At 39.4% G+C, this 24,989-nt stretch overlaps 1 protein-coding gene across 1 annotated transcript in view; it reads right to left on the reverse strand.

Annotated features, from left to right (window-relative positions):
* Positions 1-1,118: 1,118 nt before the first annotated feature.
* The window catches only part of LOC125452012 (alpha-1,3-mannosyl-glycoprotein 4-beta-N-acetylglucosaminyltransferase B-like), a 234,383-nt gene continuing 210,512 nt past the window's right edge, over positions 1,119-24,989 (reverse strand). The window contains exons 10-15 of the mRNA XM_059641094.1: positions 18,931-19,038; positions 13,251-13,444; positions 12,265-12,343; positions 11,364-11,451; positions 6,923-7,035; positions 1,119-4,075 (exon numbers count right to left, since the gene is read on the reverse strand). Of these exons, the coding sequence (XP_059497077.1) occupies positions 4,052-4,075; positions 6,923-7,035; positions 11,364-11,451; positions 12,265-12,343; positions 13,251-13,444; positions 18,931-19,038 (606 nt within the window). The 3' untranslated portion in view covers positions 1,119-4,051. The remainder of the gene's footprint in view (positions 4,076-6,922; positions 7,036-11,363; positions 11,452-12,264; positions 12,344-13,250; positions 13,445-18,930; positions 19,039-24,989) is intronic.

A 24,989-nucleotide genomic window follows, 5' to 3' on the forward strand; every position in this document is an offset into this window, starting at 1 on the left:
GGAGTTAGACCCCATCAGAAGACTCTTGGAACCCTAACACACCCAGGCACCCATGTGAGTTATCCGCCAGAGCCTGGATTATTTGGAAGTACTAGTACAGATAAAGAGGCAGTGAAGGTAGTCAAGTTATTGCTAGCTAACGCCTTACCATTTACCTTGATCGGTGGTACAAGAAGAAAATGTTGCCATTAGTGCAGACTCAAAATATTTTAGCTGTCATTGTACAATTGAACTTGCTAATCATCCAACTGCTTAGTACAAGATTTCTGTGTGCTAAATGTAGTTGCTAGGACAGCATGTTTCAATCATCAGCCTCTTGCACCAGGTTGTAACGGTAATGGGGTCCTGAGCACTTCTCTGGTTGATTGTGAAGGAGTGCAGCTGGAACAGTCATAGAAACTTTCATTGGAAAAGTGCGCCTTTGGTGGAAAGCCGTCTGGCCATTGTTTTTGCTTGGCTTCATTTTGGGTATGACAGGAGAATTCAGCCATACATTTTCGGTTGAAGGTTTGATAAGTGTTGCTGTTGAATAGACAGATTTACTACTGACTCCAATATTATGCCTTCCAGATAATGGAACACATTTTCGCTGTGTTTAAGTCTAAAGCAGTCTTCCAGGAAAGGGAAAGAAGACAGTTAAAGTAATTCCTCAGCTCAGCGTAATCCACTCAGTCATTCCATGCATGTTGTAACCAGTTCCTTGTCATTCTTAATTTCTCTTCCTGGTTGTAATGACTGGATGCCAGTGAAATAATTCCTATCTCATGATCTTTGGACATTCATGTGTTCAAATCTCATATTACACCAGCCATATTTATCCACAAAGGAAGGATAAATGAAGAAAATTGGAATTTTTGGGAATGTCAAATACATGCACATCTATTTTCATGATGGTTTCAAAGATTCCCCAGTAGTGTGCTCACAAGAACATAAGCTAAATCTTCAGTATTTTAAACAAAATATTTATGTTAATAATACCATGCACAGATGGACTAATATGCAAGCCCTTAATATGTATAAAAGAAAGTATCAAGAATAATTAGTATCAATAAAAATGATGTATCAGGTTGTTTTTATTTTTTTCATTTTTAAAAATATTCAATTTGACATTCCTATTATCCACTAACTACAAAGTTAAAAATATATTCCACCAACACAAAAGCTAAAAATTTGCACAAGTCCTTTAAAGTGTAAACAGACAAGTATCCGAGTTGATATTACAGTCAGCATACTTCTCCCAGCAGTGCCACTGCAGTCGGGTGCGTCTTCCACCTATCAGCATGACTGCTGTAAACCTGATCCATTCTCTTCAATCAATTGACATATAGGGTGGATTCCTGTTATTAAACTGAATACACCCACTACAGAAGAAGGCAGTTTTGTAGTTATTTCAGAGGACTGAGAGTGTAGCAACTGGAGAGAATGGAGCAGCAAAGAGAAATCTCTGTTCCTGTGAAAACATGGATAATTCTTGTGAACACAATGATGAGAGAGAACCTTTGTACTAGTGCCCTGAAATTGCTACATCCCTCTCACTGCAAGTAATGTGTATCTACCAAAAAGTACACAAAATAGTTGGTCCCCTCTCTAGCAAATGTGGAGGGAGTGGCCATATTCTGGTGGGGACAGGAGGGATATGCAAAGTACGTAGATGCGTTATGGGAAAGGGGTGCATTGTCAAGATATGTTGCCTGAAGGAGGCACCATAATAATTTTCCATCAATTCTCCACCATTGTCTTTGCTTGGCTTCATTCTGGATATGAGAAGACAATCCAGCCATACATTTTTGGTTGAAGGTTTGACACGTGTTACTGTTAAATGGGCGGATTTACCTTTGATGCCAAAATTATGCCTTCCAGGCTACGGAACACATTTTCTGTGTTTAAATCTAAAGCACTCTTCTAGTAAAGCAAAATGAGCCAATTAAAGTTTGTTAGAGCAATTTTTCTTTTATCTAATCCGTAGAGCAAAATATATCCTCGTCTTTGTGCGCTGTCTGATTTCAATAATGTTACCACTGCCATCAAGGCACCCAAATAGTTATTTTGTTACAAACTAAAATTTAACCATTTATAACCACACTAAAGATCAACAGCTGCTATACAAAATTGATGGGAATTTGTGAAAGGTATTTTTAAATAATAAAACAAGCAGTTGAGGTAGCCTTGTATCTTAAGTTGAGTATTTGCAAAGAAATAGTAATTCTGGATTTCACGCTTTCATCCTCATTACACAAATTTTATTGGTCCTTTGATAAGCTGTTAAATGTTATATACTCATCTCGGAGAAGACATGCAGAAGGAATTTACATTGCAAGTCTTGAAGCACATGCCTGTGGTTCAGTTGCAACGTGCTATTGTGAAGAATAAACCAAATGCTCTCCCATGATTTTCTAACAGAATAATGGTATAATGATCTTAGAAGGAAAAACAATGTGGTTCGATGACGACTACCTTTTAAAGGAAAAGAAAAGAAAGGCACTAAAAAGCAGCATTCCATATATTAAAATCCAAGCCAAATTGAATTTTAGAATAAAAAAAACTTAGAAAACAGAATTATCAATTCATGTTGCTGTAGCAAGATAGTTTGAATGTACTTAAGTGCTGGTCCTCTTACAGGATTGAAAGATTAACCACTTAACTCCCACCACCACACAGGAACACTAATTCACCCCACTGGTATGTATTGTTTCTCCCAAGAGTTCAGTCATTGTCGTGTTCCTGTTCACCACCTTCACCTTTGCTGCTACCCAAGCCTTCAAAAATTCAAGATTGCCACTTGTCCCCAACCCCTTGCTGCCCTCTGCATGGTAAATGAGGACTTGGAAGAGGAGTGCCAAGTGAGGCAGTAAGGGGTCAGAACAGGTGTGGCAAGGGGATTAGAGGGACAGGAAGCAAGATGATGAGCAATGTTGAGCAATCCCGAGTGGACTAGTGAAAGGGGCAGTGAGAGGTCTGGCATTGGGCAGCATAGGATTGGGAGCAGAGTGGTGAGAGATCAGGAGTGGGCTTCAGTTTTCAATGTACATTGGAATGATAGAATATGGCTCACTAAGTGCTGCAAAGATTTTGGTTTCTACAAAGATATTCTGTACTGCTAGGCTCATGGATTCCGGTATCAGTTCTTAACAGAAAACTCTCGTCCAGCATCTCCAGTCTTCTCAAGTTAAGTGGAGAATTTCTAACTTGATCAGGGTGCGGAATAGGATTTCTGACCCTGATTGGAATATTTGGATCATTATGTCCTGAAGCTCTTTTGGCTCAAGTCTCAGAATTGCAGGTCCTATTCCTTCATTAGCTTTTTTTGCTCTAACTAAAACTTGTAGAACTTCGTCATCAAGTTTGGATCCGAGCTTTGAATAACATTTAAACAAACTTCATGAGTCTGTCTACTATGAATCTTTTGGCAGTACAATTTAAAATAAAGTTTGATGTAGCAGCAGAGTGCTTTATTTCTATAACTTACAAAAGTCAAAGAACACCTTGTCAGCTCATAGAATGTCATAGCTCAGGGCTACAATCCAGTTGTGGAAGGAGGTGCTAAACCAAATCTTTGCAAAGGAGATCTTCTCCCACTCAATAAATAAAAGATAGTTTGTGATTAGAAGTGACCATTATCAAATTGACTTAATGTAATATAATGTTAAATTATTTATCTTAGTGCCAATTACATAAAGCTACCAAGCATACCTATTGTTTCTACACTAAGTATGCATTTATAAACTCATAATTCAACTTCACTGAAGTTTTCATTAAACTGGAATTTTGTTATTTATTTTCATGGTGACAGTAGAAAACAGTGTACTTATTAAATAAACAAACAGTTTAAATTGTTTTGGTCAAAGATCACCCAAACTTTGCAAATCTGCACTGTTCCATCACCGTGATCTTTTACATTAGCTCTGTCCCTTGTTGATTTTCAATCAATTGTTCTTTTTATTTTACCACACTAGGTGGTGCAGTTGTTGAGGAAATCCATCAGGCAGACTTCATTGAAGAGGCACTAGAAATAGTTGCACTTTTACTGGGAAGTCCAGTTTCTTGCTTGCATTTATGCAGCTGGCTTAATAAATATCTGCAAAAACATTGTAAACATTTTTAAAGTGCATTTTGTGAATTTTATTGAATAAATCCATGCGATATATTCTGTTGGCTTATTACAATTTGGGTCAGAAATTTAACAGTGTTTCATAAACTTTTCAGTAGTATATGACCTGCTAAGAACCAGGCAGAAACAACAGTCTGCTTTTGTGGGGTGGCACGGTGGCTTAGTGGTTAGCACAGCTGCTTCACAGCATCAGTGACACGGGTCTGATTCCAGCCTTGGGCGACTGGCTTCGTGGAGTTTGCACGTTCTCCCCAAATCTGCATGGGTTTCCTCTGGGTGCTCCAGTTTCCTCCCACAGTCAAGATGTGCAGGCTAGGTGGATTGGCCATGCTATAGTACTCAGGGATGTTTAGATTAGGTGGGTTAGACAAGGGGAAATGCAGGGGTACAGGAATGAGTCTGGGTGGGATGCTCTTTGGAGGGGTGGTGTGGACTTGTTAGGCCAAATGGTCTGTTTCTATGAAAACTGTCAGAGCCAATACATGCGTATGGAGTAAAAGTCTGAAGTTCATCTTTTTAATGTAGGAGGCAGCAATTGCGTTAGATTTAGGATTTATACTGCTGACAGGATTTAAATCAGCTGGATAATTTTGTAGATGAGAGTCATGCATTGCATGCAGAACACAATTAACATTATGTATAATTCCAACTCATTGAATGCCATGCACTAACTTTGCTTGGTGCAGTGCTACACTAGCCACAAAGCACTCAAGTGGTGCAGTTGTAATGAGAAAGGATTTGAACAATGTTCTCACCCTGATAGCTAAACGATTTAACTGAAACTTTTTGCAGCATTGCATGCATGGCATGGGAGTTATATTTCTAGTTCTGAGCCCTTTAGTAATCTCCTCTCACCTCATCAGCAACTGAGAGAGTTTCCTGCGGTACAATGATTTTATATCATCCCCCCTACTTCCTACACCATAATCTCCAGTGCAGAATTAGAGACTCTTGATGACTTTTCTCCACTATGTTCAACCATTTCAATGATAAGTATAACAGCAATTCATCTCCCCTTTATGGACTGCTGATTGCTTTAACCCCCTGCTGAGTGTGCAGCCAATGAACTGTGTGCAGCATTGGATGCATGCGCAGGTCATTGTAATGAACAGGTAGCATTTATTTTACAGGATGCCAATGTTTCTACCAATTGTTCTGAGTTAACATGCCACCACTCTTTCCACCCCACCCCCAACCTCACATTTTACTTGGCAAACCATGCCACATTTAATGCAGTAAAATGTTTCTTCCTGCTTCATAAAGAGCAGAGGGAAAATATTTCTTGAAAAAGCCCGAAAACTTGGCATTGGGCTTACTAGAAGTATATAAATTACCAAGACTTTAAATTGAGTAGAAATTATCTGGTAGTAATATATTTCACATTATTTCAAGTTCCCAAGTCTACAAATAACATGTACGAAAATAAGTTTGAATGTTTCTGAATTTGACAATACCTCTTGATAACAGCAGTTTTCTTAGCTTTTTGGTAACCTTCTATTATGTTCCAATTAGAAATTAATGAGACTACTATCCTCCAGGTCCTCCATTGTCAGAAAGAGGAGCATAAGATGATACTATTGTAGAGCTTTCAGGCTGCACCTGCACAACAGGTGGTCTCCAACTGTTTCCCATGACCCACATCTCCCTATCTGCAGAGCTTTGCTGTCTGCCATACTGTCAGATACTTGACATTCCCCTCACAGAGCAATATCTTATAACTGTCAGGTGCCATAAAACTGCATTCACAGCTCCTGAGTGATCTAGAGCGAAGATACAAGCTTCCTTTCATAAATATCCTGCAATTATTGCTTTGACATATTCTCAGTCTGGACATTTGCCAGCATTACGTTTTTCTGCATAATTACCAAAGCTTCTATGTGAAGATGATTCTGTTACTCCTTCATAAAAATGTCCTTACCTTGCAGATATCTCATCTCACTGATAACAATCTGGCAAAGTCTTATTGTTTAGGATCATAACGGCACCTCTTGTAGCCTGAATCTACCATCTTCACATCTTCTCCATTTGTCGAAACCTCTGCGGTCACTGACCCTTGGGATATTAAAGTGATTCTTCCTAGCTTTTTGCACGGCTCCCTTTCATGTAAAGAGGTGTCAGGGCATTCTGCTATGATATGGATCCAGTACAAATTTCAGGAGGCATTCCCTAATGAGTTCATAGGAACAATTACTCCCAATTACCACAAAAACCTTTTGTTTTTTTCATTTGTGGGTCTTCTCCTTTTGGTGCAAAAATTTGGGGCTTTCTTTGCCAAATGAAAATTGAAACTGCTTCATTAAAGATTTTTCAAATTGAAGGCCAAATGCCCTGAAGATTCACCCTTAAATACCACATAAAACCACTTTGGATGCCTTGACGCTTTTAGGTGCAACACAAATTTCCCTCTCATTCTGGAAATGGGCTACCTGTTGTCCCTCGAGAGCACTACTAACATGAAACTAAGATGCTGCTTGGCCTGCTGTGTTCATCCAGCTACACACTTTGTTATGCTCTGAGCAAAGGTTAGATTGATTCTTGTTGCTGGAACATGGGTTGGTTGAAGAACCAATCTTGTAAATCTGTAAATTAAGTCTACCCTTGATCACCACACGGTAAAGTCCATAGTGGAGATAGAGCTGGTGGCCAATCCATTTACCGATGGAAAAGTTAGCATCCATTACTGCTTGAACAAGGTTAGCTTGTACACTCTATTGAAGATGTTCTGTCATCTGCACAAGACCTGGGATTCAGAAACCTAAAGGAACTCGATAGTATAAAAAAGTTTAGGATGCTGTGTCCTTTCTGAAATATTACCTCACTCAGTAAAACCCAAACGGAGGATTTGGAAAGAACGATCAGTCGAATAGCCTCAATTTTTCCAATCGATGCATCAACTTCACCTTCCGCAATTCCATTTCTAAATTCACCTTAACATGTAAATGAAACAAGATTACAATTCACAGAAAACAAACTAAAGATATACCCACAGACTAAACTGGCTAAATTAAACATAGTTAAGTTGGAAAATTTTAACAACACTGAGTAAACTTCATATTTAGACACCAGTTTCATCTCCAGCACTGTGAAAAGATTAGAAAAATCTTTCAAGCAGTTGTAAGCAAACTACGCTAAATAAGTTTTGAATCGTTTATCTACTAAGAATGAACAAAGAATCTACACATTGAATGACTTCATTTATAGTTTTATATATGAATATAAATCAATTATCTACTTCAGATGGAAACATACTACAAAATTGGTATTAAACAAAAAAAATGTTGAATGAATTTTGCCAGCAAAATTAACAGCTACAGAATTAAAATTAGAGTTCATTTACAGTTTTCATTTGACCAATTTTATCTCTATTTTGAATAAGTTAAAACGTTGCCACTGAGCAAGCGTGCATATTTTATTGAAGGCCCAGGATAAAATTCAATGTTAACATGGCCACACAAAGTGAGCAGTAATGGACCAGTAGAACCATAAAAGGCTGCTCATGACAGGCTGTTTAACAGCCACAGTGCAGTTGAATTTTACTCTTGCTGACTTCACAACCAAAAATCCGTATTACTGATTTGGATAAGGGCCCAATAGTTTCTAAATTTGTTGACAACACAAAGATAGCAAAATAAGTTGTGAAAAGGATATATAAAGTTTAATAGGGCATATAGTTAGTAGATGTTGGTGTGTTGGCCAAGCTGGGAGGTTTGATAACAGACGTTTTGTCCACTTACTAGGTGACATCCTCAGTGCTGTGGGTCCTCTCCTGTGAAGCGTTGGTGTCTTGTGCTGATTTGAATTTATAAGGTCTGGTTTTTGCTGCTTCTGGTGGGTATGTTGTAAAAGGTCAGTGTATCAGATCTAATTCAATGTGTTTGATGATGGAGTCCAGTGAATGTCAAGCCTCCAAGAATTCCCTGGCTATCCTGTTTGGCCTGTCCAATAATAGTAGCATTACCCCAGTTGAAAGTGTGGTTTTTCTCATCTGTTTGCAGGTGACAGCACTTCACAGGAGGCTCCACCACACTGAGGATGACACCCAGTAAGGGATGAAACATCTGCTATCAAACCCCCCAGCTCAGCGAACACACCAACATCTACAATCAGCACGCGAGCTACAAATCTTCACTCAAACTTGGGCATATAGTTAAGTTAAGTGAGTGTGCAAACATTTGGCAGATGAAGTGTAATGTGGGAAAATGTGAATTTGTCCACTTTGATAGAGAGAATAGAAAAGCAGCATATTATTCAAATTGCCAGAGATTGCATAACCTAGGTACATACAGATTTGGGTGCCCTGGTACATGAATCACAAAAAAGTGGTATGCAGGGACAGCAAGTGATTCGGAAAGCAAATGGATTGCTGTTTTTTGTAAGAGAAATGGAATATAAAAAGTAGTGAGGTTTTATACATTGCACAAGGTAATTGTCAGATCACACCTAGAGTGCTGTGTACAGTTTTGGTCTCCTTATTTCAGAAAGGATAGTATTGATTTAGACATTGTTCAGAAAAGGTTTTCTGGATTGATTCCTGGGATGAGGACTTCTATGAGGAAATGTAGGACAGATCGGCATGTGTCCATTGGTGTTTAGTAAAATGAAGTGATCTCATTGAAGTGTGCAAGATCCTGAGGGATCTTGACAGGATGGATGCTAAAATAATGTTTCCTCTTGTGTGAGAGACTAGAGCTAGGCTTGAAAGATACAGAGAGAGAATGAGGAATTATCTTCCTTAGAGAGCGTCATCATAGAATCCCCACAGTGTGGAAACAGGCCATTTGGCATAATAAGTCTATAGCAACACTCCAAAGAGTATCCCACCCAGACACATCCTCCTACCCTATCGCTGTATCCCTGCATTTCCCGTGGCTTATGCACATAATCTACATATCCTGAACACCATGGGCAATTTAGCATGGCCAATCCATCTAGCTTGTGCACCTTTGGGCTATGGGAGGAAACTGGAGCACCCCGGGAAAACCCACATAGACACGGGAAAATGTGCAAACACCACACAGATAGTTGCCCCAAGTTGGAATCAGACCCGGGTTCCTGGTGCTGTGAGGCAGCAGTGCTCACCACTGAGCCACTGTGCCGCCCAATGTAATTGAATCTGTTTAAGGCAGAGATTGAAAGAACCTTAGCTAGTTAAGGTAGTTAGGATGATGAACTTGAGGCCACAAACAATCAACAATCTTAGCAAGTAGTGGGGCAGGCTTGAGGGCCGAGATGGTCTCCCACTCCTTCTAAGTTGTAAATTCATATTGGTGCAATCAATAAATCTAAATGCATTTTGTTCTAGTATTTTTTAAATGTTCCATTTTCCTTTAATTCGTCTATGGCATTTTCTATTACCCTAAAGTTAATTGAATGCAGGAATTAAAATTCAAAGGGAAATTATTAGAAAAGCAGCTTAGTTTCAATGAGTTCAAATGGAATGATAAATGCAATTGAGACAGTGGATTTACATGTTGTTTTGCCACAGTCAGAAAGCAGGGCTAAAGGAAGAATTTCCAGATTTTCTATTGAATTGCCAGTTAATTTGAGTAACTTTGGTTTTCAGGAAATTTTCTTGCTTGGAAAATTCATCTTCAAGAATGACAGTAGTCACTAGCTACATTCTGTTGAGGAAAATTTAACATAAGCAAGGTTCAGGCACAGTGCCTATGATTTTTTCTGAACTGTTTCTCCTACTCCTTCCCTCATCACCATTTCTGTGAGGTTGGAAAGATTAAATATGTAAATGTTGAGATTCCCTGACAGTAATATGTTCAAATGGAGAAAGTGGATAAAATGAACAAAAGGAAAACTCGGTGAACTCGAGTTACACAAAATTCAAGAAATAAGCGAGACCAATTACAAACAAAGATGTTCAGGTGTTTTCCACAGAGCACTGGGATATAAAAACTTTGTACATTCAAACTGGACCTGAACTTCCATTTCTAACAAGATCATCATAACATTAACGTTTTCAGTGTTAGTATCTCTACAACAGGAATCACTGGACTATAGTTAGTGTGAGAGGCTCCATATATTTCTCTCTCTTTTTAGCCTGGGGGCAGTGATTTCAACTTAATGCATTGATTTTCTGCTTTCATTGAGATCAGATAGGAACAAATTTGAAATCTTAATAATCTTTATGAGCCATCACATTATTCCATCTGTCCAGCAGTGATAAGCTATAAGTTGAAAAGTTTTAAGAGGAATCATAAAATAAGAGGTCTTTTTTCTGATAAACTTTACCAACATAATTTAAAAATGGTCATAAATAATTAACAAGTAACTTATCATTGTCCATGAGACAGGTCTGTCTCATGGACAATGATAAGTTAGTCTGTGTGGAGTTTGCACCTTCTCCCCCGTCTGAGTGGATTTCCGCCGAGTGCTCCAGTTTTCTCCCACAGTCCAATGATGTGTGGGTTAGGGGTCTTCCTAGAAACTCATGCAAAGATGCTAGTGTCTGCAATGAGGTAGCAAATCAATTGACCAGCTACCAAAGAGTCTGATTAGTTTTCATTTCTATTGACTTCATTAGGAAGGAAAACCAAGTGGAATATATAATAAACAAACAATTAGATTTCCATCCCACTCCTGAAAATGAAAATTGGACCCATTGTTTTGTGGCAATCATCAAAACAATCTAAGCACAACAAGCACCCAGACTGTCTTCACTACAGGATGAATTTCTATCTACACCAGCTTGGCATAAAGCATTATTTTGGCAGAGTGGAGAGAAAAATGTCAGACAAGGAGCATCTCACATCCATAGTGCCAGGTTTGACAGGTGGAAAAGATGGAAAATCTGCCCTTTTATACGTAATGAGCAAAGATGCAGGAAATGTAAAAGAAAACAGAGGTAGACATCAGCTTAGAATTGTTTCCTAGCTAGTATCTTCCTCAATAAAATAAGAACCGTGAATATATATCCAGCACAGAAATATTAGAATTTTGAAAAAATTCCAATCATACCCTACGAACAAAATCTTTGAAAATGTTGTTGCAACATTAGTAGATGAATACTTAATATGTTCACATGACAATGTTTTGTTATTATTTATGCAAATTAATTGACTCATCTGAAATAATTTAAGTATTAACTTGTTATAATGTACAAGTCACACAAAGTAAAAAAAGTTTGCTTTCCAATCTTCCTGACAGCAATTTTTAGTTCACATTTTTTCCAGATTGTTTCAAAGCATATTTTTAAACCCCATTTTTTGTTGGATTAAGTTACAGAAAAATATTAGCTGATTACCTATTCTGTAGTAGCCATCTTCTGTTTCTTGGTATTTGAGATATTTTGTTACATTGTTGTGCAAAAAATTCTTGTCAAATTCAGATTTCTGAGAATTGAGAAAAAAGGATTCAGATCATTATAACAGCATTATTTCAATAAAATTGAAGAAACCAATTTAGAATTGTACTTATGAGAACATTTTGACCTAAATTAGCAGATGCACCTAAAAAATGCCCACCGGTAGCCATAAGTCACTGCTAATGAGCTACTCAGGAGGAGAATATGATTGGCAATCAGTAGGAGAAAGTCTCACCTTTGAAAGCTGCTGGCGAGACTGATTGACCAGTTGCTCTACACATTCCAGCAACAGCAGAACATAGCAGTGTGTACTGTCAGGAATGGCATGCAGATCTTCAATAGATTCCAAAGGAAGGTCATTTCTTTCTAAGGGCAGGGAGGGATCAGGCAACATTGGGCGGAAATGAGGAAAGTGGGTGTGGCTGGTTTTGGAGTCAAGTGGGAAGAAAAGTGATGGTAATATCTTGAGGACAGCACTCCTGACACATGCAGGGTAGCAAAGATGGGAGTCCCCTTCCCAATCTTCACAACTTGAGTTTGAAAAGAAGTCAGTTTGCTTCCATAGCATTATTATATTTATTTAAATATGTTCAATTTAACATTAATTGTTGCTTATTTCTGCATCTAGGTGTCTACCACTATACGGAGTAGTTGAAGTTAGGTGGGAAAGTGGTAGGCTGGTAGTGCTTGTACTTTACAAGCTCCCCTCTCCCCAGTTCAAGTAGATGTAGCTCAGAGGGGAACTTGTAGGTGGTGGTGTGCCCATGCTTTAGGCATCCATAGTCTGGCAACTGTGAATGCAGATTTCTTGCCTAAAATTTTTAGTTAAAGATTAACTTACGTCAGCTGGTAGAACTTCCACTGTTGTATTAAAAAATTTATCTCCTGGATGTTCCATATTGCCACTTCTAAAGAGATATCTGAAACAAAGCAGGCAAAAATAAGGGAGCAGATGAAACAAAACATTCTGCCTGATGCAAGGTTTGATATGTTAAATGATATTATGCAAGCAAATGTTTAACTTCTTTCTCTGAATGTCCTGTCTTCAGGCCTTTATTGGACTGTTTATTGATTTATTTTAAATACATTACTGCATTTTCTAAAGCAATGGAAAGAAGAATTACAGGTGAACCTGCTAAACATTTATGAACAAAAACAGAATTTGCCAGAAAGGCTCAGCAGGTCTGGCAGCATCTGTGAAGAGAAATTCCAAGTTAATGTTTCAGGTCCGGTGACCCTTCCTCAGAACTGATGGTAGCTAGGAAAATGTCAGTTTATATGCGGAAGATTGGGTGGGGGATGGGAGTAAGGAGTAGATGACAGAGCGGATACAGAACAAAGAGAGATAAGAACAATTGAACAGACAAAGGAGTTGACAACAATCTGGCTAGGAGGGTGAATAGTTGTTAATGGAGACTGTTAGTGAGTAACAATAGGTTGTGTATAATGGCAGGTTACAAGATAAGTAAGTCTGGTGTGTGGGGTTGGGAACTAGGACATGGGAGAGTTCAGGCTCTAAAATTATTGAACCTGATATTCAGCGTGGAGGGTTGCAGGGTCTCCAAGCAGAAAATGAGGAATCGCTCTTTCAGCTGGCACTGAGCTTTCCCGGAACATTGCTAGAAGCCTAAGACAGATTTGTTGGCCAGGGAACAGGGTGGTGTGTTAAAGACACCCCTGTCCTCCCTTGATAATGATAAAATATTAATTGATAAAAATGAACATGGCTAAATCTATTTGTAATCCGGACTCCAACAGAAAGAATAATTAATTGGTCTTGATTTATCATACATGAAATAGGTTTACAGAATGCACTTTTATACTAACCTTTCAATTTTCAGTGGTTGGTGGAATCTGAATTTGATGAAGTCTCCTTCCATTGGAGTAAATGCCCAGAAGAAATCATTCCCTTGGTAGGCCTTTTCTAGACTGTGTCGTTGGTAGATTTTCAAGCTACACTCTAAATCGGCAGTCGGATTTGAATGTCGTTTATGTAACAATTCTTTCTTAAAATCCTTGTCCTAAATCATTAGAATAAGCACTTGAAGTTGAAAAGCCATAGATGCCTTACAAAAACTGGTAAACATTATTAAGCTGGAGATAATAGTAGTTTTCCAGAATGATACTGGAAAATATTCAAATCACTATTTTACTATCCTGAAGATGCATGGTGCCAAAACAGATGGTTCAGTTAGATGTAAGGCTCCAAACTCTAGGTTTCTTCAAGATAATAAAATGTGAGGCTGGATGAACACAGCAGGCCAAGCAGCATCTCAGGAGCAGCTTGCCTGCTGTGTTCATCCAGCCTCACATTTTATTATCTTGGAATTCTCCAGCATCTGCAGTTCCCATTATCTCTAGGTTTCTTCAGACTTGTTATTTGCAGACATGTTTGATTGTCAAAGTAGCCTAAAACACAAGTCTTAGGTTGTAGCCTTGCTTGCCAAGCTGGTGTATTTGATTGCAGAATTTACATCACCCTGTTAGGTAACATTGCCTTCTCCGGAGGCGCACTGATAATGTTACCGAGCAGCGTGGTTAAAGATCTGCAACCAAACACATCAGCCCGGTGAGTAAGTCTACAACCTCAACCTCAACCTGAGTTACAAATCTTCTCAAACTTTAAATGCAACTCTTTAATTATGTGCTAAAATAGTTAGCATTGCAACTCACAAGGCCACAAGGTAATTACAAATGATAAAGGCTAATCTTCCCATCTTGATTCATCTTTCAAGAATGATCCTCATCCTCCTAATCTCATACTACAATTTTGTAAATTATCCCAGGCTTTTTGCTGCCTAATCTCTTACATAGGAATTTAATACATGTATTAATTCTTCTTAATTTGAAGAGTGACTTCCTGGAAATCAACCCTAAAATAATCTTTTACTCATATGAATCTGTTCCCTTGGGCAAAACTCAGGTTTTTTCTTTGGCTAAATCCAAGCTTTGAGTCAAGGATTTTGTATAGGTTTCTGCTATGAGAGCTACTGAGCATTCTCACTATATCTTACCAAACCTGATTGATTACTAATCTACTTGTCCCCGGAGGCAACCGTCGTGTTTGATTCCAGCCCCAGGTTAACTGACACCATTCCCAGAACAACACAACACTCAGTGGAATTCACTAGCGTTCTTTGTGGCCACATTACCTTAACAAGCCCACAGTGCACTCAGTTAAGCACTGTCAGCCCAGACCTACCCTGTATAGTTACTGATATTTGCCCCTGACATGGTAGATGGGGGAAATTGGCACCTCACTTTGTGGCAAGGACCTGAGGGTCCTGAGGGATGGGATAATACAGAGGTGAGACTACCTTCTTCCTCAGGACTAACCCTGGAGGCCACAACACCAGACCATCCCAGCCTCGTCTGAGATTGCCACCTGGGTTAAAGCAATCTTAGCTATCTGGACAAATGCACAGCAATTAAGGAAGAAAGTAGAAGACATTTTCCATTCTGCCAGCAAAGTGCTGCCAACTTCTCTCTGATACCTCACATTTTCTCTGCTGCTATACCATCTTCCACCAAAGGTCATGCTCTATCACTCTCACTAATTCCTGAAACATCTTCAGTCACTCTCTACCTCCAATCCAACTAAACACTGCATGCCCTCTAGGCTGCCTAATCTTCCCATGAGACACCTCCCGACTTGCACAATAAGTTACAGCTGTGTCACTCATTTTTATCTTCCTTAATACCTGCTAGTAAAAAAAAATTGACAATCTTGTGTTACAACACAGGCGTAGCAAGCCAGACCAAATTATGCTCGCTAACAATGGATTCTCAACACAGTGAAATAATTTGACGACCCTCAGAATTGCTCAATTATTCCTAAACAGAATTTACAAATACCAAATATTGAACACCAAATTTAGAACTGAAAGAAAAGAAAACCAATTTATTATGAATAATATAATGAACATGACTAGGGTGAATTATGAGGCAATCTAATTAATACATACAGTCAAAGCCCAGTCTTCTTTGATCATCGATCTCCATTAACATATCAATAAACAGACAAAGTTTTAAAAATAAAAGAATTGTAAGTTGCCAGTTTGATAATCATTTCAATGATGAATATTAAACCTTCACAAATTCTAATGGATTGTGTTGCAGACAGGTAGGATTGTATCTTGCTTAAATTCTGAAGTAACTGGTCAATACAAACAGCTTGTCAGGCCTTCAGAGGCTTTTCTTTATTTCTTACTGACAGGGTTCTTATCTCAGGACTTGCAATCAGTCAATAGCTGAAGAATAACTTGAGAAAGCAAAATTTTAAAAAAATCCTGCAACTTCTAAAGCAACAGTGCTTTCCACCAAAATATCCCAGTGGAACCTGTTCCCTCTTTTGTTTCCCTTTCCTTTTAACATTCTCTGTAGTTGGCTGGCCAGCACTTGCCCTGCTATGGTTGACCAATTCAATATCCAACCAGCTGCCAGTCCCCGAGTTATAGTGACATCTCAACGCCGGTTCATCTATAGTGTTCTTAGAGCAGTAAACAACCTGCTTCATCTTTCCAGGCCAATTCCCAACTGCAAACTTTTATTCTCTCCTTTTTTTTCAAAACAAGCTTTTGTTCAAAGTTCAATTCTTAACTGCAACTCACTGCTCCAACTGATGATTTCCACACTTGTAAATTTCAGCTGACACACCTTTGGAGAATATAGTTCTAGAGTGCCCATGTGCGTTATGTGGAAAAATACTTTTCCATTTCCATCGTTAGCTGACTTAGCTCTAAACTTAAACATCGAACATTAAGCACAGTACAGGCCCTTCGGCCCTCGATGTTGTGCCGACCTGTCATACCAATCTGAAGCCCATCTAACCTACACTATTCTATGTACGTCCATATGCTCATCCAATGACGACTTAAATGTACCTAAAGTTGGCGAATCTACAACCGTTGCAGGCAAAGCGCTCCATTCCCTTACTACTCTCTGAGTAAAGAAACTACCTCTGACATCTGTCCTATATCTTTCACCCCTCAATTTAAAGCTATGCCCCCTCGTGCTCGCCATCACCATCCTAGGAAAAAGGCTCTCCCTATCCACCCTATCTAACCCTCTGATTATTTTATATGTTTCAATTAAGTCACCTCTCAACCTTCTACACTCTAATGAAAACAGCCTCAAGTCCCTCAGCCTTTCCTCGTAAGACCTTCCCTCCATACCACGCAACATCCTAGTAAATCTCCTCTCCACCCTTTCCAAAGCTTCCACATCCTTCTTATAATGCAGTGACCAGAACTGTACGCAATACTCCAAGTGCGGCCGCACCAGAGTTTTGTACAGCTGCAGCATCATTAATGCAGATCTAATTAAAATTAGATTCTATAAAGCTTTATACTCTTTATTGAGGTACAATGCCTAAAACTAAATTCATCATAACAAATAGGGACTGACCAAGACTCCATTTATCTAAAGCATCACGCCCTCACTTTTATATTCCAGTCATCCTGAAATAGTGGCTAATTCAATTAGATGTTTTGATTTTAATTTGGAACCTGTGCACTGGCTTTGACATTTAAGTTTCTTTGGTCTCAACAACTTTTGACTCCATCTGAATCAAGAAGGTATTGGAATTTTTCTTTCTTCCATTTAAAGTGATTGAATCTATATTTTCCAGCAGTGAACATCATCTACCACTGTGATAATGGGAACTGCAGATGCTGGAGAATCCAAGACAACAAAGTGTGAAACTGGATGAACACAGCAGGCCAAGCAGCATCTCAGGAGCACAAAAGCTGATGTTTCGGGCCTAGACCCTTCTTCAGAGAGGCTCTCTGATGAAGGGTCTAGGCCCGAAACGTCAGCTTTTGTGCTCCTGAGATGCTGCTTGGCCTGCTGTGTTCATCCAGCTTTACACTTTGTTATCATCTACCATTGTGTTGTCCATGACCATTTGTAACTTCATGCTACCAGCTATACAATTTACCCCAACCTAAGATTATCTGCAAACTTGCCTATTTTTCATGCCTATGCGTTGCACTTATCTGCATTGAATGTCATCTGCCGATGTTCTGTCTACTTATTTCTTTTGGCCGGCTCACTTGATAGTTTTCAAACTGCTTCTGAGACAATTTTGCCCAACTTGTTTGGCATCATTTTCAAGCTTAGCCAATATTCATTGAACTTTCTAATCTAGATCATATATTTAGGTATCTAGAAACAGATCGTATTTGTAGACTATGCTCAAGCACTGAGCACTGTCATATGTTCAATACTTCACTCCTTTCTTCCTTCACCTGGTCTTGTTTTCATTTGCGGAGTTTACTGGGAATCCTCACAATATTGACTTTTAACAAAAGATTTTCTTATTTATCAAAATCAGTTTAAAAGGTTAGGCTCATCACAACATAGGGCATACCACAATCTGCTTGGGTGTTGCTTTCTTAAAGAAGGCAAGTCGATTGGTTAGCCAGGATCTTCCGCTTTGGAATTCAGGTTGACTGTCAAACCTAGCTCATCTTTATGTTGGTTGTTCTCTCTCACAGTCGATATGTGATAGACCTTTAAGAGACATACTCCTGATATCATCATATCATAATCATATCACAGCATGTGATCTAATGGGATAAAAGTCTCAGTCTCTATCTTGCAGCATGATACACCGAGGGAAGCATGCTACTTTTATATCATAATTGCTTAGCTTGATCCAGATAACAAAGTGCCTATATTGTAGCATGCATATGTTGATTCTAGGTGCTATGTTAAAAGATCATAGAATTCTTCAGCACTACGTGATGAACATGTCGTTTATATTTATGTTAAGGGAACTCACATAAGTATCACATCACGATAGTGGCAGCTCATCAGCTACCTTGCCACTTCACATCACAGGCGATTCTCAAGCTTAGAACATAAAACAATACAGCGCAGAACAAGCCCTTCAGCCCTCAATGTTGCGCCGAGTTTGTTTCTGATAATTGCTTCCATTATGTTACTTAGGATGGAGCAAGGCCAATGGCTGTGAGAGTCAATGGTTTGTTACCATTTTTCAATATGGACACAGCGTGCATTGTACTGTTTCCATTGTCGCCAATTCCATCTTCACTGATTCCCTTTTCCCTGGAGAGTCGGATGCTGAGCGGTGACCTTATAGATGTTTATAAAATCGTGATGGGCATGGATAGGGTAAATAGGCAAGGTCTTTTCCCTGGGTTGGACAGTCCAAAACTAGAGGCACAGGTTTAAGGTGAGAGGGGAAAGATTTAAAAGGGGCCTATGGGCAACTTTTTCATGCAGGGGGTAGTGCACGTATGGAATGAGCCACCCAAAGAAATGGTGGAGGCTGGCAGAGTTACAATATTTAAAAGACATCTGGATGGATTTATAAATAGGAACAGTTTAGATGGATATGGGCCTAATTCTGGCAAATGAGGCTAGATCTATATAGAATATTTGGTTGACATTGACGAGCTGGACCCCAGGGTCTGTTTCCAAGCTGTGAATCTCTATGACTCTATAGGCTACTGCAAGCTCTGACGTAGAAATTTCTGCCTACCTTCAGAGGCTGAAGTTTCCCAATTAATGAAGAGTGAGTTCCCACATGTTGAAACAGGGAAGGTTTGTAACGGATTCGTAAATTAGCTTTCTGCCTGTCACAGTGTTTCTGAAAGAGAGAAAAAATGGTATACATTAGACTTGCTTTAAATAAGCTACTTCAAACCATTACAACAAGGTGTAGAGCTGGATGAACACAGCAGGCCAAGCAGCATCATAGGAGCAGGAAGGCAGACGTTTCGGGCCTAGACCCTTCATCAGAAATTCCGCATCTGCAGTTCCTACTAGCTCTCTACTTCAAACCATTACTTTGCTGATCAATTACCTTGCCGTGCTATGATATGATTCACAAAAGGACATTTTGGGCTGCAATTATGCATTGGGAAGCCTGTAAGGCTATTTTGTCAGTACAGCATTAAAACACAGAAGTGAAATAAGCACCAATATTTCCAGGACATTTGTCTCCTAGGATTGCAAATAAAATCTTTTTCTCAATCACACATAAAACACTCTCTGTCTCCTAAATGACACATATTAAAAATTGCCAAAGAAGCAGCATTCATTTGCCACTTGTATTATTGCCAAATAGAGTTGTTTCTGACAGTGTTTTAAATGTTCTGAATAGTTTGTGCAAAATTGGGTGTAAAATGAGTGGTTTGAATTTGAGTCAGAAATGCAATACTATATCAAATGTGCCTCCAGGCTTACTGTAGTTACACGGCCTTTATTATTGGGCACTCACCTCAGAGTTATTTTGCACCCAGTTCACTGAAGGACTCAGTACAGGCCATGTGGTACTAGATCACACTCGTAACATTGTGTTGAAGTGGAGCTGTGAGAGAGTGTTAAAGAGCTGTATGAGGAACAGCCACTGACAGAGAGCACAGATGCTATTCAGAGTTGTGAAAGCTGCCAATGACAGTTTGTGAAAAGGAATAGAAGAAGCAAGCCATGGCTGAAGCACTGAATAGTGGCTCCAACTTTTATTTTCCTAACACCGGTCAAAACGAAAGGAGATATGAAACAGAACTGGAAAAATTACAAATTTGTGACAGATCTACTTAAGCTAAAGCAGCTACATGTAGTTACACTTTGTTGGAGAGACACTGTTTTAAAGTTTATTCCAAACTAATTCTCCCTGAAGATAAAACACAGACCTGAGAGATTTTGAAAGCTTTGAAAATATACTTTGAAACCTAAGTCAATGTAACTTTTTAATGATATATATTCATTATGAGGGATCAAGATAAAACAAAGTCCATTGAACGATATGTCACTCCATTAGCACAGCTCACAAAATACTGTGAATTTCTACAAAAATTGACAACCTACACCTTCCCCATCAGCCCCATCCCAGGCCCCAAGAAGACTTAGCACATCAAACAGATGTTCACCTGCACATCTGCTAATGTGGTATACTGCATCCACTGTTCCCGTTGTGGCCTCCTCTACATCGGAGAAACCAAGCGGAGGCTTGGTGACCGCTTTGCTGAACACCTCCGCTCGGTTCGCACTGAACAACTGCACCTCCCAGGCGCGAACCATTTCAACTCCCCCTCCCATTCCGCAGACGACATGTCCATCCAGGGCCAAAAAAATGCACGTCTGAAGAAGGGTCTAGGCCCGAAATGTCAGCTTTCCTGCTCCTCTGGTGCTGCTTGGCCTGTTGTGTTCGTCCAGCTCTACACCATGCTATCTCTTAACCTAACTGAAGCCAGGATTGTATTAGTCAAAAAGAAGTCTCACAGCAAGAGCATGTCTACTGAGAGAGGAAAGACTTACTTTCAGGAGAGGTATTGAAAAAGAATTCTGGAGGTTGTTACTCAACTCATAGGGCATAAATATAATTTGCTGGAAAAGCTCAGCAGGTCTGGCAGCATCTGTGAAGCAAAATCAGAGTTAACATTTCAGTTCCTTCAGTTGTGAGGAAGTGTCACTTGAGTCGAAATGTTAGCTCTGATTTATTTCCACAGATACTGCCACACCTGCTGAGCTTTTCCAGCAATTTCTGTTTGTTTCTGATTTACAGCAGCTGCAGTTTTTTTCAGTTTTAGCTACTTGAACATGCTCATGACTTGGCTTTGTACTATATTGATAGATATTCCAGTTCCAAAGGGCAGAACAATCGTGAACAAAGGCCATGATGCAAATACTGCAGAGGACATCACTTAGGAAAAGAAGGCATATACAACATGGGAAAGCACTATTCTCACCACAAGGAACAAAATGATTTATTACACATGCATATGGCTAGAGTGAAACATAACAGCAGGCACTTGTGGCAAATGGAGAGATATCAGCCGAAGATTCTGAACAATCACTCTATGCCACACGTGATCTGTTCCTTTAAGTCAATGGCTGATCAATAGTTTGTGACTGTTAGGATAATGACTGCAAAAGGAGAACGTCGTGTCAAAAGTGTTAGACAGCTTCTGCCATTGCATTACATCACCTATGCATTGTAATCTTCACAGACTGTGTGAAGTAGCTCAACTTGGCAATCTAAATGTGCAAACTAGGAAGTAATGTTGAGACAACATTATAGCACCTTACTTATGCTGAGATGATAAATTGCTCTGAGAGCCCAATGTAATAACAAGACCTATAGTCTTAGATCAGAGACAAGCAGAAGCAATTCATCTCAGCCAAAGCAAGTCTGAAGCTTGGACAGGTAAACCTCAAATGGGCCAAAAAAAAATTTCAACATGTTGTACTACATTAAACCATTGATTGTGAAACAGATCCAAGAAGTGTACAAGTATGTATTTACAATACTGGGATATCTTCCTGAAGAATGACAAGCTGAAGTACAGGGTGTTCTGGCAACACAAATTGGCTATAATGTGATTGACGAATAGGGGAACGGTATTTATAAAATGTGAGCTTTGTGTTGGCTACATTGCAATTCCAACATTGACATCAAATGATCAGTTCATAGACTTTGTCCTGAGCATGCACCGAAAGAGTCCCCAAACTGACATCAAGGATCCTCGCACATTCTATGAGAATTCTCACACTTAGAGAGGTAATGCGCAACTCTGCCATGTTACCCACAAAATGCGAGGACAAAGTAGCAAGAATGATAACAAGTGTCCTGGTGATAAAATTGCAGGTGGTGTACGTACTGCTGGAAGAGAAGCTAGGTGTTGTAAAGCGTTTGGAGCGTAATGAGAAAACATGATATTGCTCGTGTCTCAGGAATAATGGAGTTTACTGTTCGCACCATTAGAGACAATGAACAGAATATTAAAGTAAGCTGTATTGCTGGAACAAATATGAGTGCTTGCAAAGCTGAGAGGACACGGGCAAAGGAACTTGAGGAGATGGGACAGCTTCTAAGTGTGTGGATAGAAGAGCAAACAAAGTAGTGATCTGGGACCAGCCTTCTCACTGTAAAAGAGAAAGCCTTATGAATTTTTGAAGATCTAACAAAACAAGCTGAAAATCCTGCAGAAGTGCCTGCCTTTACTGCTAGCAGTGGCTGGTTTGCTGGTTTTAAGAACCGCAATGATTTCCTTATGTAAAGTTATGCGGCGAAGCTGTCCGCCAGACCAGGAGCATATGGTGGCATTTCCTTCATAGTAAAAAAAAATTAATTGACCAAGAAGGCTACATCTTGAGTTAAATTTTCAATTGGATGAGACAGGTTTATACTGGAAGCAAATGCCATCAAGAACCTACACTTCTATGAATGAAGCTCACACTCCAGGCTTTATGGTGGCAAAGGTTTATATGACTGTGCTGCCGGGTGCCAACACCAAGGGAGAATTGAAGCTTAAGCCGGTGGTGGTGTATCACTCTGCCAACCTGCAAGCCTTGAAACGTTACCTTAAGGCTACTCTAGATGTCTACTTTAGGTTAGGCAAAAATGATTGGATGATGGGGCAATTTTTTTCTGATCTTATTGTTGATGTTTTGGAAAATGTTTTTTAGGAAGTATTGCAGGAAAGAAAATGTGGATTTCAAGATTTTCCTCATCCTAGATAATGCACCAAGCCATCCACAGGCCATTGGTGAGCTCTCCGAAAACATCAAAGTGCTATTTCTACCCTCAAACACAACCTCTCTCATTCAACCCATGGACCAGGGTGCAATAGCAGCTTTTAAAGCTTATTATTTAAGGCAAACGTTTAACAGGCTGATTGCAGCCACTGAGGGGGATAAGGACAGTGCTTTTCAATTTTGAAAGAGCTTTAACAACGAGAATGTAACTGACATTATTGTGGAGGCCTGGGGTGATGTTAGTAAGGGCTGCTTGCATGCAGTTTGATGGAAGCTTCTCCCAGATATTTTTTCAAGATTCATTAAGCTTTAATCCATCAGAGGAGCTAGCAAGGATCAACAAAGATTGTGTTGATCTTGCAAAGCGAGTTGGATTTGAAGTGGAAGGTGAGGATGTTGAAGAGCTGCTTGAGTCCCACTGTGAAGACCTCCCTACAGCTGCTCGACAACAACTTGTTGCTGTGGGGTAAGTGGAAGCTGGAGATGAAGAAGATGAAGTCCAAGATACAGCACCACGAGAACTTTTGTTCAGTCTTCTATCCTGAGGGAAATTGAGGAGCAGTTGTGATGATTAGAGAACAACAATTACAATGCAGAATGCAGCAGAGTAGCAGTTTGTGAAGCAAGATTTTTTTTGGCAACCTATGAACAGCTTCTTAATGAATGAAGAAAAATGGCAAAGTAGCAAAAACTGGATGTCTTTTGTTTAAACCATCCTCAAGAAACAGTCAGAAGACAATGATCCACAACCATCCACTTGTGGATTAACTATTTTGCACCCTAACCCTGTAAACAAAACTGCACCTGAAGGTGATGTTAATGATGATGACGACAACACTCAGTCCCTGCAATTAGCAGCAACCTCAAAACCTCCTCCCCTTCAAGTCATCTTGACATTTTTTCAAGATGATAAATTTACATGGTTATTTCATTATTACATGTGAATTAAACATTTGTTGATACTGTGCCATCCTGTGTTACTCTTGAGTGATTTTTAAGTCATTGAGTGATTTTGTTTTGTTGTTCTGCCACAACCCTCTTTTTCCATAGGCTCTGTTATTTCTATAGCACAGTTTTCTATAACGCATTGTTTCATTGCAATGCTTCAATTGCATTATAGCAGAACCCCCTGAAGATGAGATTGTCAAACCAATTCTGAATCAGTGCCAGAAAGATCCAGCTGTCCTCAAGGTCAGGCTAAAAGACCAGATAGAAGAACTGGTAAAGTGGGAAGTAACCAAAAAAGGAACAAATGGAATCCAGATAAAGGTCCGAAGGGTTCTCACTACACCATGCCAACCAAGGGAATTTTGTTTGAAACCAAGTGCCGAAATCATCACTATCATAGTTGTGAAGAATGATGACTGGAAAGTAAAGTTGGGTGAAAGTAGCAGTTTTATAATTACACTCTGGATGTCCTTTGAGAGATACAGATGGTTGCATATGATCTTTGGTACTTTCAAGGCTCCAGAGGGGCATCAAAATAGATAACGAGATAGCTAGTGAACTTACTGGCGTGGACAAATGATCTGCTAGTTTATGAATGTGAAGATACAATTGGAGAAGTCATTGTCGACCACAATCAGAATATAGTGCAACTGCTAGACAGATAAAGCTGAACAAGAAACAATTAAAGACGTCTGAAGTCAAGTACACAGGTCACAGCAAAAGGTCTATGCCCAGATTCTGTAAGATTTTTGGGGTTCACTTTCAGAGTCATGTAGCATGGAAACTGACCCTTCAGTCCAACTTGTCCATGTTGGCCAGGTATCCTAAACTGAAATAGTCTCATTTGCCTGCATTTGGCCTATATTCCTCTAAACCTCTCCTATTCATGTACATGTCCAAATATCTTTTAAATGTTGCAATTTTATCCACCTTTACCAATTCCTCTGGCAGCCCATTCCATACACACTCCACCCTGTGTGAAAACTTTGCCCCTCAGGTCCCTTTTAAATCTTTCCCTCTTGGTTTAAACCTACACCCTCTAGTTTTGGACTCCCCTACCCTTGGAAAAAAGACCTTGGGTATGCACCTTATCTTTGACCTTTATGATTT

This window comes from Stegostoma tigrinum, chromosome 1 (genome assembly GCF_030684315.1).
Source record: "Stegostoma tigrinum isolate sSteTig4 chromosome 1, sSteTig4.hap1, whole genome shotgun sequence".
In the NCBI taxonomy this organism is placed as follows: Eukaryota; Metazoa; Chordata; class Chondrichthyes; order Orectolobiformes; family Stegostomatidae; genus Stegostoma; species Stegostoma tigrinum.